At 46.4% G+C, this 19,916-nt stretch overlaps 1 protein-coding gene across 1 annotated transcript in view; it reads left to right on the forward strand.

The window, feature by feature from the left end:
• PHF24 (PHD finger protein 24) overlaps positions 1-13,323 on the forward strand; it is a 303,298-nt gene extending 289,975 nt beyond the window's left edge. The window contains exons 7-8 of the mRNA XM_088458415.1: positions 8,469-8,570; positions 12,680-13,323. Of these exons, the coding sequence (XP_088314541.1) occupies positions 8,469-8,570; positions 12,680-12,776 (199 nt within the window). The 3' untranslated portion in view covers positions 12,777-13,323. The remainder of the gene's footprint in view (positions 1-8,468; positions 8,571-12,679) is intronic.
• Positions 13,324-19,916: the final 6,593 nt, after the last annotated feature.

Genomic DNA, 19,916 nt, shown 5'->3' on the forward strand with positions numbered 1-19,916 from the left:
GTATACAGGATAGAGACCATTCTGGTGTATAATATACAAAGCATAGTATACGGGATAGTGAGCATTCTGGAGCATAATATACAAAACATAGTATACGGGATAGTGAGCATTCTGGTGCATAATATACAAAACATAGTATACAGGATTCTGGTGCATAATATACAAAACATAGTATATGGGATAGTGAGCATTCTGGTGCATAATATACGAAGCATAGTATACGGGATAGTGAGCATTCTGGTGCATAATATACAAAGCATAGTATACGGGATAGTGAGCATTCTGGAGCATAATATACAAAGCATAGTATACAGGATTCTGGTGCATAATATACAAAGCATAGTATATGGGATAGTGAGCATTCTGGTGCATAATATACGAAGCATAGTATATGGGATAGTGAGCATTCTGGTGCATAATATACAAAGCATAGTATACGGGATAGTGACCATTCTGGTGCATAATATACAAAGCATAGTATACGGGATAGTGAGTATTCTGGAGCATAATATACAAAACATAGTATACAGGGTAGTGACCATTCTGGTGCATAATATACAAAGCATAGTATATAGGATAGTGACCATTCTGGTGCATAATATACAAAGCATAGTATACGGGATAGTGAGCATTCTGGTGCATAATATACAAAGCATAGTATACAGGATTCTGGTGCATAATATACGAAGCATAGTATACGGGATAGTGACCATTCTGGTGCATAATATACAAAGCATAGTATACGGGATAGTGAGCATTCTGGAGCATAATATACAAAACATAGTATACAGGGTAGTGACCATTCTGGTGCATAATATACAAAGCATAGTATATGGGATAGTGACCATTCTGGTGCATAATATACAAAGCATAGTATACGGGATAGTGAGCATTCTGGTGCATAATATACAAACCATAGTATACAGGATTCTGGTGCATAATATACAAAGCATAGTATATGGGATAGTGACCATTCTGGTGCATAATATACAAAGCATAGTATACGGGATAGTGAGCATTCTGGTGCATAATATACAAAGCATAGTATACAGGATAGTGACCATTCTGGTGTATAATATACAAAGCATAGCATACGGGATAGTGACCATTCTGGTGCATAATATACAAAACATAGTATATGGGATAGTGACCATTCTGGTGCATAATATACAAAGCATAGTATACGGGATAGTGAGCATTCTGGTGCATAATATACAAAGCATAGTATACGGGATACTGAGCATTCTGGTGTATAATATACAAAGCATAGTATACGGGATAGTGACCATTCTGGTGCATAATATACAAAGCATAGTATACGGGATAGTGACCATTCTGGTGCATAATATACAAAGCATAGTATACGGGATAGTGAGCATTCTGGTGCATAATATACAAAGCATAGTATACGGGATAGTGACCATTCTGGTGCATAGTATACAAAGCATAGTATATGGGATAGTGACCATTCTGGTGCATAATATACAAAGCATAGTATATAGGATAGTGACCATTCTGGTGCATAATATACAAAGCATAGTATACGGGATAGTGAGCATTCTGGTGCATAATATACAAAGCATAGTATAGAGGATAGAGACCATTCTGGTGTATAATATACAAAGCATAGTATACGGGATAGTGAGCATTCTGGAGCATAATATACAAAACATAGTATACGGGATAGTGAGCATTCTGGTGCATAATATACAAAACATAGTATACAGGATTCTGGTGCATAATATACAAAGCATAGTATATGGGATAGTGAGCATTCTGGTGCATAATATACGAAGCATAGTATACGGGATAGTGAGCATTCTGGTGCATAATATACAAAGCATAGTATACAGGATAGTGAGCATTCTGGAGCATAATATAGAAAACATAGTATACAGGGTAGTGACCATTCTGGTGCATAATATACAAACCATAGTATACGGGATAGTGAGCATTCTGGTGCATAATATACAAAGCATAGTATACAGGATAGTGAGCATTCTGGTGCATAAAAGACAAAGCATAGTATACAGGATAGTGACCATTCTGGTAGATAATATACAAAGCATAGTATACGGGATAGTGACCATTCTGGTGCATAATATACAAAGCATAGTATACAGGATAGAGACCATTCTGGTGTATAATATACAAAGCTTAGTATACGGTATAGTGAGCATTCTGGAGCATAATATACAAAACATAGTATACGGGATAGTGAGCATTCTGGTGCATAATATACAAAACATAGTATACAGGATTCTGGTGCATAATATACAAAGCATAGTATATGGGATAGTGAGCATTCTGGTGCATAATATAAGAAGCATAGTATACGGGATAGTGAGCATTCTGGTGCATAATATACAAAGCATAGTATACAGGATAGTGAGCATTCTGGAGCATAATATACAAAACATAGTATACAGGGTAGTGACCATTCTGGTGCATAATATACAAAGCATAGTATATGGGATAGTGACCATTCTGGTGCATAATATACAAAGCATAGTATATGGGATAGTGACCATTCTGGTGCATAATATACAAAGCATAGTATACGGGATAGTGAGCATTCTGGTGCATAATATACAAAGCATAGTATACAAGATTCTGGTGCATAATATACAAAGCATAGTATATGGGATAGTGACCATTCTGGTGCATAATACACAAAGCATAGTATACGGGATAGTGACCATTCTGGTGCATAATATACAAAGCATAGTATACAGGATAGTGACCATTCTGGTGCATAGTATACAAAGCATAGTATACAGGATAGTGAGCATTCTGGTGCATAATATACAAAGCATAGTATACGGGATAGTGACCATTCTGGTGCATAATATACAAAGCATAGTATACGGGATAGTGAGCATTCTGGTGCATAATATACAAAGCATAGTATACGGGATAGTGACCATTCTGGTGCATAGTATACAAAGCATAGTATATGGGATAGTGACCATTCTGGTGCATAATATACAAAGCATAGTATACAGGATAGTGAGCATTCTGGTGCATAGTATACAAAGCATAGTATACGGGACAGTGAGCATTCTGGTGCATAATATACAAAGCATAGTATACGGGATAGTGACCATTCTGGTGCATAATATACAAAGCATAGTATACGGGATAGTGGCCATTCTGGTGCATAATATACAAAGCATAGTATACGGGATAGTGAGCATTCTGGTGCATAATATACAAAGCATAGTATACGGGATAGTGACCATTCTGGTGCATAATATACAAAGCATAGTATATGGGATAGTGACCATTCTGGGGCATAATATACAAAGCATAGTATACGGGATAGTGACCATTCTGGTTCATAATATACAAAGCATAGTATACGGGATAGTGACCATTCTGGTTCATAATATACAAAGCATAGTATACGGGATAGTGAGCATTCTGGTGTATAATATACAAAGCATAGTATACAGGATAGTGACCATTCTGGTTCATAATATACAAAGCATAGATTACAGGATAGTGACCATTCTGGTGCATAATATACAAAGCATAGTATACGGGATAGTGGCCATTCTGGTGCATAATATACAAAGCATAGTATACAGGATAGTGAGCATTCTGGTGCATAATATACAAAGCATAGTATACAGGATAGTGACCATTCTGGTGCATAATATACAAAGCATAGTATACGGGATAGTGAGCATTCTGGTGCATAATATACAAAGCATAGCATACGGGATAGTGAGCATTCTGGTGCATAATATACAAAGCATAGTATACGGGATAGTGACCATTCTGGTGTATAATATACAAAGCATAGTATACGGGATAGTGACCATTCTGGTGCATAATATACAAAGCATAGTATACGGGATAGTGACCATTCTGGTGTTTAATATACAAAGCATAGTATACAGGATAGTGACCATTCTGGTGTATAATATACAGAGCATAGTATACGGGATAGTGACCATTCTGGTGTTTAATATACAAAGCATATTATACGGGATAGTGAGCATTCTGGTGCATAATATACAAAGCATAGTATACGGGATAGTGAGCATTCTGGTGCATAAAAGACAAAGCATAGTATACAGGATAGTGACCATTCTGGTACATAATATACAAAGCATAGTATACGGGATAGTGACCATTCTGGTGCATAATATACTAATGCCGTCAATGCTGCGTCTGTGCACACAGCTGCTAGATGAATGTATGCAAATGTCACATATGCTGAGAGACGTGATGAGACGCCCTCTTGCGGCTTTGCAAATCCAAGTATCTGCGTATAAAGTCGCCGATCATTCGCTTAATACAGTCCTGAGTAAGCCTATGGTCCTGCAGAATGGGCGTAAGAACTGAGACGCCGGGGCAAAATTACGTGATCACCGGCGCATGCTGATAAACTGCCCCGTAACGGTCGCAACACTCCTGCGTTATTTGCCGCCTCTCCGTTACCTCCCTCGAGCTCGCCCTGGCTGTCAGTCACACTGCGAGTTAAAAGTCGCAGCGAGTGACTACGGTAATTTACCTGGACGCATGCGCAGATGGATGTGCGGTTGACCAATAATCGCTAAACTCCATAAACTTTGGCACTGTGTCCATTCTACTGAACAGTATACAGATCAGGGGACGTTCAGGTAAACAGAGGGCCTGATTCAGACCCGGTCGCCAGCGCTGTGCACTCGCAACCTGTCCATGGTGGCCCAGAGCGCATGCGCACGACGGAGCCGGCTCCGTCGTGCGCATGCGTGAGACCCGGATAGCGACGGGCAATCCGTCGCTCCGGATCTCGCACCAAAGGGGGCGTGCTGTCGATGTTGAGTGACAGCACGTCCCCTTTGGTGGGCGGGCCGGGGGGATGGCTGCCCAAACGGAGGTGTTCCCATGAGAATGCCTACCGTCTGGGGCCGGCCCCACTGACATCACAAGTGATGTCAGTCGGAGTGCTTTCGGCTATAGCTGTGGGTGGTCACTCACAGCTATGCGAGTGGCCAGGAGGCCGTTTTAAAAAAAAAAAAAGCCTGGCCCTGATTTAGAGCGAGCTCTCTGTCAAAGCGTCCGTCTCTGAATCAGGCCCACTATACAGATCACAGGACTTTCGGGTGAACAGTATACAGATCTGGGGAAGTTCGGGTGAACATTATACAGATCAGGGGACGTTCGGGTGAACAGTATACAGATCAGAGGGTGTTCGGGTGAACAGTATACAGATCAGAGGACGTTCGGGTGAACAGTATACAGGTCAGAGGATGTTCGGGTGAACAGTATACAGATCAGAGGACGTTCGGGTGAACAGAATACAGATCAGGGGACGTTCGGGTGAACAGTATACAGATCAGGGGACGTTCGGGTGAACAGTATACAGATCAGGGGGCGTTCGGGTGAACAGTATTCAGATCAGAGGACGTTCGGGTGAACAGTATACAGATCAGGGGACTTTCGGGTGAACAGTATACAGATCAGAGGACGTTCGGGTGAACAGTATACAGGTCAGAGGACGTTCGGGTGAACAGTATACAGGTCAGAGGACGTTCGGGTGAACAGTATACAGATCAGAGGGTGTTCGGGTGAACAGTATACAGATCAGAGGACGTTCGGGTGAACAGAATACAGATCAGGGGACGTTCGGGTGAACAGTATACAGATCAGGGGACGTTCGGGTGAGCAGTGTACAGATCAGGGGACGTTCGGGTGAACAGTATACAGATCAGGGGACGTTCGGGTGAACAGTATACAGATCAGGGGACTTTCAGGTGAACAGTATACAGATCAGAGGGACGTTCGGGTGAACAGTATACAGGTCAGAGGACGTTCGGGTGAACAGTATACTGGTCAGAGGACGTTCGGGTGAACAGTATACAGGTCAGAGGACGTTCGGGTGAGCAGTAAACAGATCAGAGGGACGTTTGGGTGAACAGTATACAGATCAGAGGGACGTTCGGGTGAACAGTATACAGATCAGGGGACGTTCGGGTGAACAGTATACAGATCAGGGGACGTTTGGGTGAACAGTATACAGATCAGGGGGCGTTCGGGTGAACAGTGTACAGATCAGGGGACGTTCGGGTGAACAGTATACAGATCAGGGGGCGTTCGGGTGAACAGTATACAGAACAGAGGACGTTCAGGTGAATAGTATACAGATCAGGGGGCGTTCGGGTGAACAGTGGGCCTGATTCAGAGCCGGATGCTCTTTCAGAGCGTTCGCTATAAATCAGGGCCGTCCCTCTGAATTTTAGAGCGGCCTCCTGGCCGCTCGCATAGCTGTGGGTGACCACCCACAGCTATAGCGAGCAGCCAAAAAGATGGTTGTGATGGTCAAGAAAATTGCGACCATCGGGCTTGCGACGAGACCCTTGTGGTAGGGTCTCGACTGCCACAAGCCCTGGAGTGCTTTCGGCTCTATCAGAGCCGAGAGCACTTCCACTGACATCACTTGTGATGTCAGTGGGGCCGGCCCCAGACGGTAGGCGTTCCCATGGGAACGCCTCCGTCTGAGCAGCCACGCCACCGGCACGCCCACCAAAGGGGGCGTGCTGTCACTCACCATCGACAGCACGCCCCCTTTGTAGCGAGACCCCGAGCTCGCCGGGTCTCGCGCATGCGCACAACGGAGCCAGCTCCCTCATGCGCATGCGCACTGGGCCAACATCGACCTGCTTGCGAGCATTCAGCAGGTCTGAATTAGGCCCAGAGTCCATTAGTTATGATTAGTATACAGATCAGAGTCCATTCTGGTGATTAGTATACAGATCAGAGTCCATTAGTTGTGATTAGTATACAGATCAGAGTCCATTCTGGTGAATAGTATACAGATCAGAGTCCATTCTGGTGATTAGTATACAGATTAGAGTCCATTCTGGTGAACAGTATACAGATCAGAGTCCATTCTGGTGATTAGTATACAGATCAGAATCCATTCTGGTGAACAGTATACAGATCAGAGTCCATTCTGGTGATTAGTATACAGATCAGAGTCCATTCTGGTGATTAGTACACAGATCAGAGTCCATTCTGGTGATTAGTACACAGATCAGAGTCCATTCTAGTGAACAGTATACAGATCAGAGTCCATTCTGGTGATTAGTATACAGATCAGAGTCCATTCTGGTGATTAGTATACAGATCAGAGTCCATTCTGGTGAACAGTATACAGATCAGAGTCCAATCAGGTGCATAATATAATGCACATAGCAGAATGGTGGAAACTCTATTATTCGTTTCCAGTCGGTGGCTGGTGAAAAAAACGTCTAGTGACTAGTGTATAATACAGATGTCAGTATGTAAAGCAGTCGCTTAATCTGGTGTCTTATATACAGCAGACCTCCAGCCTCTTTCAGGGCCGCTGAGAGTGAGGACGGATCCGGGTACCGGAGGGGACGTAAGCAAATCTGGGAGGCGTAGCCATACCCACTTCCAAATCAATTGGAAATATACTAGGATGCTGTGCGCTGAAGAGGGGTACTCACTCCCCTTCTGTAGATGACTGATGGATAGCAGTAGAGATAAGCTGCCCGGCCCACTACTCAGAACAGCCATAGGGAGGTATCTATCCAGCCCAACAACACCGGCCACAGACACACTTCCCCTGACAAGTCAGCCCCGTCAGGGAGATGGTAACAGAGTACCTCCCATGATTGCCACAGTCTCCTGCAGCCGCTGACGTGGGCCACCGCCTGGCCCTTCCAACAAGCCTGTCCCCAGGTAATTAGTTCCCCTACCCTCTGTGACGTCCCTGGTCTATGTTGCTCTGTTGGCCAGTGTACATGACCTCATAGTCCTACCCATGATCAGAACCATAGAGATCAATGACAGGCCCGGTGATGGTGAGATGTGACATCATGAAGGTGTGGCCACACGTGCTTTCAAAAAGTTTATGAAAAACAAGGAGTCTGGCATTCTTCCTCCTGCACAGCTGCCTTGCCTGAGGCCTTTAGAAAAGCTCAAGCCCTTATAATTAGTACCTGGCTTCTCCCCCTATTGTTGCCCCTGTCCATAATGTACTCCGCCATCTACGAAGCTCCGCCACTTGCTTGTTTCTTAGGGGTAAGCTTGGGCTGATGTCATGATGTGGGAAAGCAAATGTCTGGCCAGGGAACGAGCTCTCTAGTCCTCCCCTCCTGTCCCACCTCTTTCACTCACAGAGGAGAGGATCTTGCCCCCTCCAGATCGGAGAACCCAAGCATAGCCTGCATACCCAGAGATGTCTGAGCCTCCGGTGAGTAATCACTGCCACACAGTCCTGCTCACAGAAAGATAACCAAACAAAAACCTGAAGCATGGCTTCATCTCCAGGCAAATATGGAAAACATGCGCAGTAGAGTTGTAGAGAGTAGAGGTCATAGGTCATTTGGCGTTACTGGGATCACAAGTGATTGTGAGAGAAATGTGCTATGTCTGTGGAGCAGGTGACGCTTCAGCAGACTCTGCCCTCTGAGCTAATGTCGGGATCTTTCTCTTTCCCGTTATTCCAGTATTAGCCATGTTGGGCCGATGTCGGAGAGCAGCCCCGCCAGCAGCACCAGTGGGAAAAGCCAAGAGAAGGTACCTCTGACCACAGAGCCAGAAGAGCACAGGTGAGCGAGTGTGATGCTGTGAGAATACCATGCGCAGATGAAGCAGACTTTATTGCACAGACTGTCCTTCACTTATCTCACAATCATGGAATGTCGCTACATTGTTCTGTAACAAAAAGGGTGGAGCGCGATTTCTGAGTAGGGGCAACGAGAGCCGAAGGCTGCAGTAAAAGCTGCTCCATCTGTGCTCTCAGCTGTATTGTCTACATAGTAAGTAATTGCAGCCTGTAGCATTCGCCTCGTTACGCCGGAGCGCGGGATGGAGTAACTTTGGAACCGTGTGGTCACAGGTGCTCGGAGTTGGTCTGGTAGAACGAGCCAGGGAGGGATAAACTCCATATCCAATCATAGTGGATTTATGGGTAAAATCTGGAGATGGAGATAATACAGCACCAATAATATACAGTATATAGTATTATGTATGTATGATATACAGTAATTATCTCGGTCAGAATCCCACCGCTGGCAACCCGACAGGGTAAGGATACTGGCAGACGGGTCTCCCTACCCCTAACCCTCCCACCCTGCTGCCTAAACCTAACCTCCCACACCCTAAACGGAACCCTTAGTCCCTAACCCCTAACCCTCCCCCTAGTGCCTAACCCCTAACCATCCCCGTAACCACACTACTTAGCATCGGGATGCCGATTACACTTGTCATTCCTTTTCCTTAACACTGTGGGCACCAGAGACTGACTTGTGACGTGTGCCCAGTTATTCTATAAGCCTCGTTATATGAAATGATTAGCGTCACTGGGTAACGCAGCGTTCCTGTGATGAGCACTGACTGTAAATGACGTAGGGTTAGCTTAGTGGTCACACCTGGATGTATCTGAGGTCCCCCCAGTGCATCCAACTCCAGCATTTGTGTGCGGAACGTTTCACTGATCCAGGAAATCCAGTCCCTCAACAGTACAGAATTTTGTGCGGAAACACGGCAGTAACCGCACGGTGGCCCCCTTCGGATGTGACCCAGTAATTATGTAACATGATCATAAGTGATAAAATAAGGTAGATGGCATATGGGCGATGTCTCTATATAATCCCGCCCCAGGTCACTCCGCGCACATGGACAGGAGAAACCCCTCAGCAGCAGCGCTACAGTCAGTACATTGTCACCATGCATTTGCTGGGAGCGGTCACGTCTGCCGGTGGCTACTCCACGCATCTCTCCAGCAATCAGCACCAGGGAGGAGATAGATGGAGGAGCCGTCAGCAGGTCATGCGACCCCTGAGGGACACAGAGGAGAGGCCTGCTGTGTTCTCTAGGTAGAATTGCCCTTTAATTAGCGGACTTCACATTCCAGACAATGAAAGGGTTCATCCATTGTCTATAATATCAGGTCTCTGGACACAGTAGCCATCGGCTTACACCAAATATGAAGAGTGAGTAGAAGATCTGACAAGAGGAGGCGGCGTGGGGCTATTGGACCTCTTCAGACAAGATATCCCCCTAATAATTTCCCTATAGCCCATTGGCGCAGTGCGCAGGTAGGATAGAGAAACGCCGTACTGGTTCATACAGACAGAATAAACCGTTCTTGCTACGTGATCTATTTCAAAATTTCCAGAGAAAATGATGGAACATTAAAAAGCGTTTAACATCTCATCCCGATCGCTTTCTTTCCTCTGTGACTGTAATTACAGAGTGTAGCTACAGCGTGTGACTGAGCCGTAATTTATGACTCCTAGTTGAAATGTTTAAAGACCTCTCCACTCCTAAATTCTGCAGCTAACAGAAATCTGCCTGACAGAAATGTGAGATTAAACGGAGAACGTTGGCAGACTCGCTCGCTGCGTGGGAAACCGTAAACCAGCCAGGTGACAATTGTCAGCGCGAGAGAGGAGGAAAGCTAATGTGACGGGAAGTAGAGCTGGCGGCAATCTCCCGGTGACATGGAGGCTCACACCGTTACTGTGCCGCTGTCCCCATATCTCATTGCTATAGGAATCCTCTATCCAGCACAAAACCGATGGATATTGTCAATAGCTGAAGAATGGGTTTTTAATGTAAATAAATTGCATTTATTTATATCCTATTTTGAAATATCTTTATTTGACTTTTATTTCGAAATAAAATCAGTGGGTGTTTTTTATTTTTACAGAATAAAAGGAGGTTTAGGTGAAATGATAAATTCTAGACCATAATATTCTGTAGAATATAAGATACAAATGTTTGTTATTCTGAATATAAGAGGGAGGATTTTTTTTACTGTTTTATGTAATAAACCAGGGATTCTCAACTCCAGTCCTCAAGTACCACCAACAGATCATGTTTTCTGGATTTCTTTAATCGTGCACAGGTGAGTTCATCTGTTTTGCTTCAACAGACAGAAATCTATAAACTGCAAAACGTGACCTGCTGGACTAACTTGAGGGTTGAGGCTGAGAACCCCAGTAACAAACTAGGGGTCAATTTACTAAGGTACCGATTTCTATTCGGATGAAATCGTCCGGATTCATGTGTTTCATTTTCTGTCAGTTCCTGTCATTTGTGTTGTTCGATGGTGTAATCATTCGTTGTCATTCGTATTATTATTTTCTATTTAGTGTTCGGTTTTCACTAACTTGAATGAACATATGCATGCACCGGTCAAGGAGATCCGTGATACATGCATCTGTGTGTAAATAAATACAGATGCATGGACGGTATCAGTGAGATCCGTCTATGCTTCTGTGTTAAAAAAATTAAAACCAGTGTAAAATTCTAAAGAAAAACGACGTGGCCCCCTCCCCAAAAGTACAACCAGCATCGGGCTTTGGAGACCCAATGCTGGTTGTGCTAAATACAGAGGACAAACGACGTAGAGGTCACCTGTATTAAGCACAACCAGCACCAGACTATTCAGAACCAGCCCTGGTTGCCAAAATGCAGGGGATAAAAGATGTAGGGGTCCCCTGTATTTAGCGCAACCAGCACTGGGCTCTGAGCCGGTCCTGGGTCTGGAAATACAGGGGGAAAAAATGCGTAGGGTTCCCCTGTAAATTCCAGAACCAGCACTGGACTATTTCTAGTGGGGAGGGGGTAATGCCACAGCCAGGGAAACCCTTTCACAGTGTCCCCCAGCCAAAGCATTACCCCTGAGCGCTAGTCAGCCCTGGCCGGGGTGCGCTGGAGAGGGGGACCCCTTTATTGGGGGGCTCCCCAGGGATCCCCAGCCTATCCCTGGCACCTCTGGCCTGTGGGTGCCGGGTTGATAGTGTAGTGTGGTTTAAAAAAATAGATGAGATAATATTGTCTTTTGCTGTAGAACTACAGGTCCCAGCAAGCCTCCCCCGCATGCTGGTACTTGGAGAACCAGAAGTACCAGCATGCAAGGCATTACGGGCCTGCTGGTACCTGCAGTTCAACAACAAAAGAAATATAAAAAGAAACACAGAACACACACACACTGTGACAGTACAAGTCTTATAACACACACATGTACACTCACACTCACACTCCCTATCTCACATACCTATGTATCCCTGAAACTATCCATAGGGTACCTGTAATAAAAAAATCCATACTCACCTCCTCCTATACGTGTATCACGTCCTCTTCTGTCCATGTAGCATCCACGGGCTTGGCAAAACAAAAAAACAAATTTTGCGGTCCCACGAACTTAGTACTGTCCTCTAAGGACGGTACTCCCCGATTGAGCGCACCGCCGGGGGATTTCAGTATAGATATCCCGGTGCTGAGCTGTCATTGGCTGAGAGAGGCGAGCCTTCCGCCTCTCAGCCAATGAACGGGTCCCACCATTGACTTCAATGGTGAGTACCGCAAAGGTTACTTTCGCGACGGGACCCTGCATCGTCAAGTACATAGTCACTTGCACGATGCCGGGGGCGACGGCGCGATGTAGGATGCCGTTCTGCATTCGGCAGCGTGTCATTGTACACGATATCTTCTGACTGTGCAGCACGGCCAACCAGCAGATATCATATTAGCGAACGAGGGAGCGCGCAAAATGGTATTGTAGACATTACTTTCCACACTGCCCCCTAGTGTTCAAACTACAGCATTACTTTTATTGTAAGCTATAATAACTGCGACAGGCTGGCCACATAAAAATCTATATACCTCCTTTAACCTATAGAACAGTAAGCTTGTTTCTCTCTTACAGGCCAGTGAATTGGGACACCTTTCTGAAGGAGAATATCGTCTATATCATTGCTGCTCGGCCAAACAGTTCTGCCATCCACCTGAAGCCATCTATTTAAGTAACCCGGAGAGGAGGTCAGGGTAACCAAAAACCGCCAACGACACCCGACCACTGCTGACTGCATGATGTACGGAGGGGAGAGAGTGAGAGAGTCACATTCTAGGCCAAGATAACACAGAACAGAAACTTGCCCCAAATGGTGATGTCTTCCCCGATGCGCCCCTGAGGAATGACCTCATCTTGTTACTAGCTTACCACTAGCCTTGCTCTAAATAATAATGGTAGCTTCAGGATTTTCCTCCTGGAGACTCTCAATGACGCCATTAGGCGGTGACGTCACGAGCCACACGTCTCACTAGTTATTTATTCGCTCGGAGGGGAGAAGGACACGAAACGCCGCGGTTCTCATCTATGACTGAATCAAGCGCGGGGACTGCGCCAGTCCAGGCTGTTTCCTTTCCCTCGGGTCTGATTCTTCTCTTGTTTAGTCCTTTGTTCCTGAATTGCTAATGTTTTGGGTAATGTTGAACAAAACATGTTTAATGCTGCGTCCATAGTAGTTTGTTTTGCAATTTTTATTTTCCAGATATATGAGCGATTTCATTAAAAGGTTGAACAAACCCCCACTGGAGCCCTGTGCGGATTTATCGGTCACGGGCAGGCGGGCATAGCTGAGCAGGGGTCTGGGGGTTTGATACTAGTTGGCATAGTGGTTAGCATTGCTGCCTCACAGCCCTGAGGTCATGGGTTCAATTCATGACCAAAGGTCTATCTGTGTACAGTTTGTATGTTCTCCCAGTGCGAGCATGGGAGACAAAAGAGTAACCCTAGTGTGTACAGTATGTGTATGTTCGCATTAAGGGCCTCATTCAGAGATAGACGCGATGTCGATGTCTACGCATATTGAGCGATTGTTTGCCAGTGCGCATGCATTTCAGTTGCACTGTGATTGTCTCGCGGTTACGTTCGCACAGAGGACCCACTCGCAAAGTGAGTGACAGGTAGTCAGCATTTGGGGGCGGTAACGGGGGTGGTCAGAAAAACGCAGGCGTGTCTGACCGTTTACATGCCATTGCATGGGCGTGCATAAATTCTCCTATGCAGCATGAGAACCCTCTGCGTGTCGGGTGTGCTGCCTAGTCTGTGGCTAGTCAGACCTGCCGCAAGGCAAGATGGGCGCTCAATATTACGGATATTTACACAGGTAAGCGACGTCGAGAAGGTAGAAGTGGGCGTCCCTATGCTCGGGTGATCTTTGCAATCATTAACGTATTTTCGCAGCTGTGATCACATTAGCCTCCGTCCCCGAATAAGGCCCTAACCTAACATCTAAGTGAGCTTTTACTTTCTCAGGGAAGCTTACCTTACTGTACAAATTGTATGTTAGTGGCTTTTTGTTTCTAGCTTCACCCTGTACACTAAAGAGTCACCGCTGCAGTGTTATCAATCACACTGGTAACACCGGGATACGCCTCAGGAACCAGAACCAATAACTTCTACCTTTTACCCTAAGGTTAGATATGCTTACCAGTACTCAGATGCACCAGGACTTCTGCTGGGGTAATAAGGGCTTATCAGGGGCTATTGTGATTACTAGAGGAGATACGTGACACACAGATAAGGTCTAATGTAGAAACAAACACAAAGAACAATGGCGAGGTCAATAGAAATATAGTGGGCGGGATGTACTACAGATGCGCCTAGTTACAATGTGGCTGATCGCTCCACAAACATGCGAACGCATAGCGCCATGCGATTTCCCGCGCCTGCATGTGCTACGGTACGCTATGGCACGCATTGCATTCGCACGATGTATTCATATGGAGGTGCATACGCAGTGCGTGTGTCCACTTGCAGGCGCGCATCTCGCACTATGCGTGGCACGATTTGCCATGCCAGCGGCAAGGATATAGCTGGGCATATCTGTAAGCGTCGCATCCGCGATGCGGTACATCCCGCCTAATATCGGGGTACATACCGCGGTTGATTATCATGACATGTACCTTGAAATGCGATTTAAATCGCAAAGGACAGCTCTCCCGTTAAGATTCCCTCGGATAGAGGGACTTCCGGGTTATACACCCAGAAGCCCTCTGGCATCCTCTTGCGCATGTGCAGCCTTCTTATGGGTAATGCTACCTGAAGATGGCGTTACCCAGCGAGACAAAGCATCGCATTCCGGTGCTTCGTACATATGGGAAATGTGGTAAAGCCCCAAAAACTGCATTTCCAGGGGTTTTACCGCATTTTTCACTTTACTACATCTCAGTGAATGAAAATAATAAAGAAAAGCTCTGACATGAGGTTCTGCAGCAGCATCACACACACACACACACACACAATAATGATCATCATACTATGGTGGGGAAAAAAATCCCTGTCAAGTGGGGACGACCACTGAAAGACACAGAGAAATAAGGATATACTGTAAATACAGCCGATCATATAACAGAAGCGTTTCTCATTTCAGAGGCTGAGATAGAAGAATCGGCAGGAACACTCCGGGTCAGGGCAGGCAGCACAGGAACACTCCAGGGTCAGGGCCGGCAGCACAGGGTCAGGGCCGGCAGCACAGGAACACTCCAGGGTCAGGGCAGGCAGCACAGGAACACTCCAGGGTCAGGGCAGGCAGAACAGGAACACTCCAGGGTCAGGGCCGGCACCACAGGAATACTCCAGGATCAGGGCAGGCAGCACAGGAACTCTCCAGGGTCAGGGCAGGCAGCACAGGAACACTCCAGAGTCAGGGCAGGCAGCACAGGAACACTCCAGGGTCAGGGCAGGCAGCACAGGAACACTCCAGGGTCAGGGCAGGCAGCACAGGAACACTCCAGGGTCAGAGCAGGCAGCACAGGAACACTCCAGGGTCAGGGCAGGCAGCACAGGAACACTCCAGGGTCAGGGCAGGCAGCACAGGAACACTCCAGGGTCAGGGCAGGCAGCACAGGAACAGGGACAAGTCAAACACCAGGAAACAACCATGAACAGATCAGATCAGCTACAGTCTACCGAGTAGGGAGCTATAATAACCAGCACAGGTAAAGTGGCCAGGCGGTTATATAAAGGCCGGGTAATTAATGAGACAGATTCCAACCTGCTAGTAATGCATAATTAGCAGCACTTGAAACACAGCCAATGGGAGAAGAGAAGCAGCCTGTGTCTCCTAGAAACCAGCACAGCTATCTGTCTAGTTCTAACACAGGGCCTGATTCAGCAAGGAGCGCACGGATGCATACGCATGCACCCGTCCGCTGCGAGAATATGCTAATGAAGGCATACGCACACAGAAAAAGCAGGCGCCCAGCACTACATAATACCCCCCACTTCCCTGAACGTGCGTCCTCTAATACCTGGCTAGACAGTGGAAACATTGGTAACATCGAACACATTAGCATAATAGTGGTTGACCTGACCTCACTCAGGATTTGTCCCGCTTCCTGTGTGCAACTAGACCTCAGGCAACATCCATCGCCGCAAGGGCTTAATTATGCACGCTTCTAAAACGCCATCCAAAAGCACAGGCACGCCTGCGTTTGCCCAACCACTACCTCGTCATCACCCACAAACGGCACTTCCTGTCAATCACTTGTCCCTGGGGCTGCGGACTCCCTGCATACACATACTCCATCGCACTGGCCGGATCGCGCACACTGCGATGCGTGCAAAGAGCCAAAACATCGGCCAAGTGCGTGCGTTCTCCCCTGGGCGTTCCTTGCTGAATCAGGCCCACTATGCAAACACCTACTGTAGCAGAACGCAGACCATTGTGGACATGTGACCACAACATAGTTCAGCTCATTCTATCACATCCAATCACCTTCCATCTCCTTCACCTCACATCATTTCATCTTACGTTTAGTCTTTTTATGAATTGGTAACTATAAAAAATAATGTTACCTAAATAAAATGATTCTGGGTATCGCCATATACTGGAACAATACTGATACTTGAAAAAAGATTTCGGTATAAAATTGCCTGTTTAAGACTCAGAAACTTTCTGCTTCCGAGTCTTGGAACAGATTGCTGACTATCCATATTTAGTCATGGAAACAATTGTTGAAGTCTATATTTTGTTGCCATAGTTTCAGATGTTTCTAAGGAACGTGTAATGGTATTTGTAACTTGTTTGCGCTGTTATTATATTGACTAATGAACTTCAGGAGGCGGAGGCTATACATGAACCAGTGATCTGAGGAACGAGCACTAATTCAGTACACTGCAATCCTGAGAGCAACAGTGATCTTCAGATGGTGGAGAACTGTGCCCAAAATAAAGATCAGATGTCCAGTATACAGGATCCACAAGGAAACAGGCAGTAACCTGGATCAAAGTTTATCCCACGATATAGCACACTTAGGCCCTCATTCACAGCCGCTCGTTAGCGGCAGTACGCTCGTTCCAAGCGATGTTCGCACATCTGCGCATGCGTACGGTTTTTAGTACGCATGCGCGAACCAGTCAGTGCGGCCGAAAATCGTTTGTACGCTATATAGCGAGTGCCTGCTATTTTCAGTGACAGAATGAGGCGTATGTGGGTGGTAACAGGGGAAGGTGCTTGAAAACGGGGGAGTGGAATTCGAACGCAGGCGTGCTTAAAGGTCAAAACGGGCGTTTTAAGGGTGTGCATAATTAATCCAGCAGCGTCATTGACCACGTCACTTGGTTTTTTTAAACTCAGAACTGCTCGCAAAATAGCGGTTGAAAAAACCAACCACAAGAATAGCGAGCAGTTCATACGCTGTACGATGTACTCGATTAATCTAATAAATAGCGGACATGACGTATGGTGCGAGCGGCCAGGGGGCGTTTTTATCAAATAAACGAGCGTATGTTTTGCTCGCTCGTTCAGACTTAGAGGCGTGAACAGTCCGCAAAGTGCGAACGGTTCATTTGAATAGCCACCCCCTTTTTAGAAAACGAACGACCGCAAATAGCGAACGGCTCTGAATCAGGCCCTAAGCTCAGATGAATAGGGGCCAGCACATGTCGGCTACACATGGAGAACATTGCTCGTTCAGACTTAGAGGTGTGAACAGACTGCAATGTGCGAACGGATCATTTGAATAGCCACCCCTTGTTTTTGAACGAACGACCGCAAATAGCGAACGGCTCTGAATGAGGGCCTTAGAGGCCAGAGCGTTATCGGCAAACACGGGCAGGTTTTCGTGCTGGTGGGTCTGTACACTGGGAAGCCAGAATTACCAGGTAGCACAGAAAGTGTTAGTGCTGTAAACTGGGAAGCCAGAGAGTTGTCAGGAAGCACGGTCAGGGTTAGTGCCAGAGGGTCTGTACACTTGGAAGCATGAGAGTTACCAGGAAGCACGGTCAGGGTTAGCGCCAGAGGGTGTGTACACTTAGGGCCATATTCAATAGCCGGCGAAAAGCCGAAATCGGCCTTCAAACCAGCGGACAAGATTCGCCTCTGAAAGGAGGCGGAAAAATGTGCAGAATTGAGAGTTTGGGGTGCAAAGTTGCGGGAACACCCCTGCATCCTCGAGACAGTCCCCAAAGGTAAACTGCGGCAAAATAAGTTGAAAAATTACTTTAGAACACCCCAAAACAGTACTTTCATTTTGGGGGTGAAAAAAACAAAGTTGGGGAACAAACTTAAAAACTAGCAAAATCAACTCCAGGGGGTGCCCCAAGTATGCCCAAGCTGTTTTTTTATTTACAGGTGCATTTTGTAAGTTTTTTAACAACGCACTTTAGCGATTTGTAACCATGTTTGCACCCATTTTCATGTACCCCAAATTTGCTGGGACTACTTATTTTTGCCAAAAAAAACCCAGCTAAATGCTATTCTTCACCGCTAAATAGCAGCAATTGAGAGCATTTAAGCACCCCAAATACATCCAGCAGGGCTATTCGGGGGTATCCATAGTGATCCCCCATGCCAGTGCATCTTTTGGGGGGTGTCAGGCTGATTTCCCCATATCTGACAGTACTCTCTCCTGTTTGAGGCTAGATATTTATCAGGAAGCACGGTCAGGGCTAGTGCCAGAGGGTCTGTACACTTGGAAGCCAGAGATATCAGGAAGCACGGTCAGGGCTAGTGCCAGAGGGTCTGTACACTTGGAAGCCAGAGATATCAGGAAGCATGGTGAGGGCTAGTGCCAGAGGATCTGTACACTTGGAGGCCAGAGATATCAGGAAGCACGGTCAGGGCTAGTGCCAGAGGGTCTGTACACTTGGAGGCCAGAGATATCAGGAAGCACGGTCAGGGTTAGTGCCAGAGGGTCTGTACACTTGGAGGCCAGAGATATCAGGAAGCACGGTCAGGGTTAGTGCCAGAGGGTCTGTACACTTGGAGGCCAGAGATATCAGGAAGCACGGTCAGGGTTAGTGCCAGAGGGTCTGTACACTTGGAGGCCATAGATATCAGGAAGCACGGTCAGGGTTAGTGCCAGAGGGTCTGTACACTTGGAGGCCATAGATATCAGGAAGCACAGTCAGGGTTAGTGCCAGAGAGTCTGTACACTGGGAAGCATGAGAGTTACCAGGAAGCACGGTCAGGGTTAGTGCCTGGAGGTGTGTACACTGGGAGGCCAGATATTTACGCAGTCAGGGTTAGTGCTATAGGGTCTGTACACTTGGAGGCCAGAGAATTATCAGGAAGAATGATCAGGGTTAGTGCCTGGAGGTGTGTACACTGGGAGGCCAGATATTTATCAGGAAGCACAGTCACGGTTAGTGCCAGAGGGTCTGAACACTTGGAAGTCAGATAGTTATCAGGAACCAAGTTCAGGATTAGTGCCAGAGGGTCTGTACACTTGGAAGCCAGATATATCAGGAAGCACGGTCAGGGTTAGTGCCATAGGGTCTGTTCACTTGAAGTCCGGGGACTTATTAGGAAACATGGTCAGCGTTCGTGCCAAAGAGTCTGTACACTTGGAAGCCAGAGCGTTCACAGGAAGCACAGTCAGGGTTAGTACCAGAGGGTCTGTACACTTGGAATCCCAGGAGTTACCAGGAAGCATGGTCAGGGTTAGTGCCAGACCTTAGATTTGATACAATGTGATCAGGCTGTAGCTTGCTAGTTAATGCCAGACACTGGTACATTGACACCTCTGAAAAAAACAACCGTTATTGATCTACAAATTAACAGAACTGTGCTCAGTCTCCACCAAACATCTCCGGTAAGTTCATCTTACCGTAGGTATACAGTGCCCTAGCAGTCTAGACCGGCCTTCCCTAATTA

This window comes from Taudactylus pleione, unplaced genomic scaffold, assembly GCF_031769625.1.
Source record: "Taudactylus pleione unplaced genomic scaffold, aTauple2 ptg000830l, whole genome shotgun sequence".
Classification (NCBI taxonomy): Eukaryota; Metazoa; Chordata; class Amphibia; order Anura; family Myobatrachidae; genus Taudactylus; species Taudactylus pleione.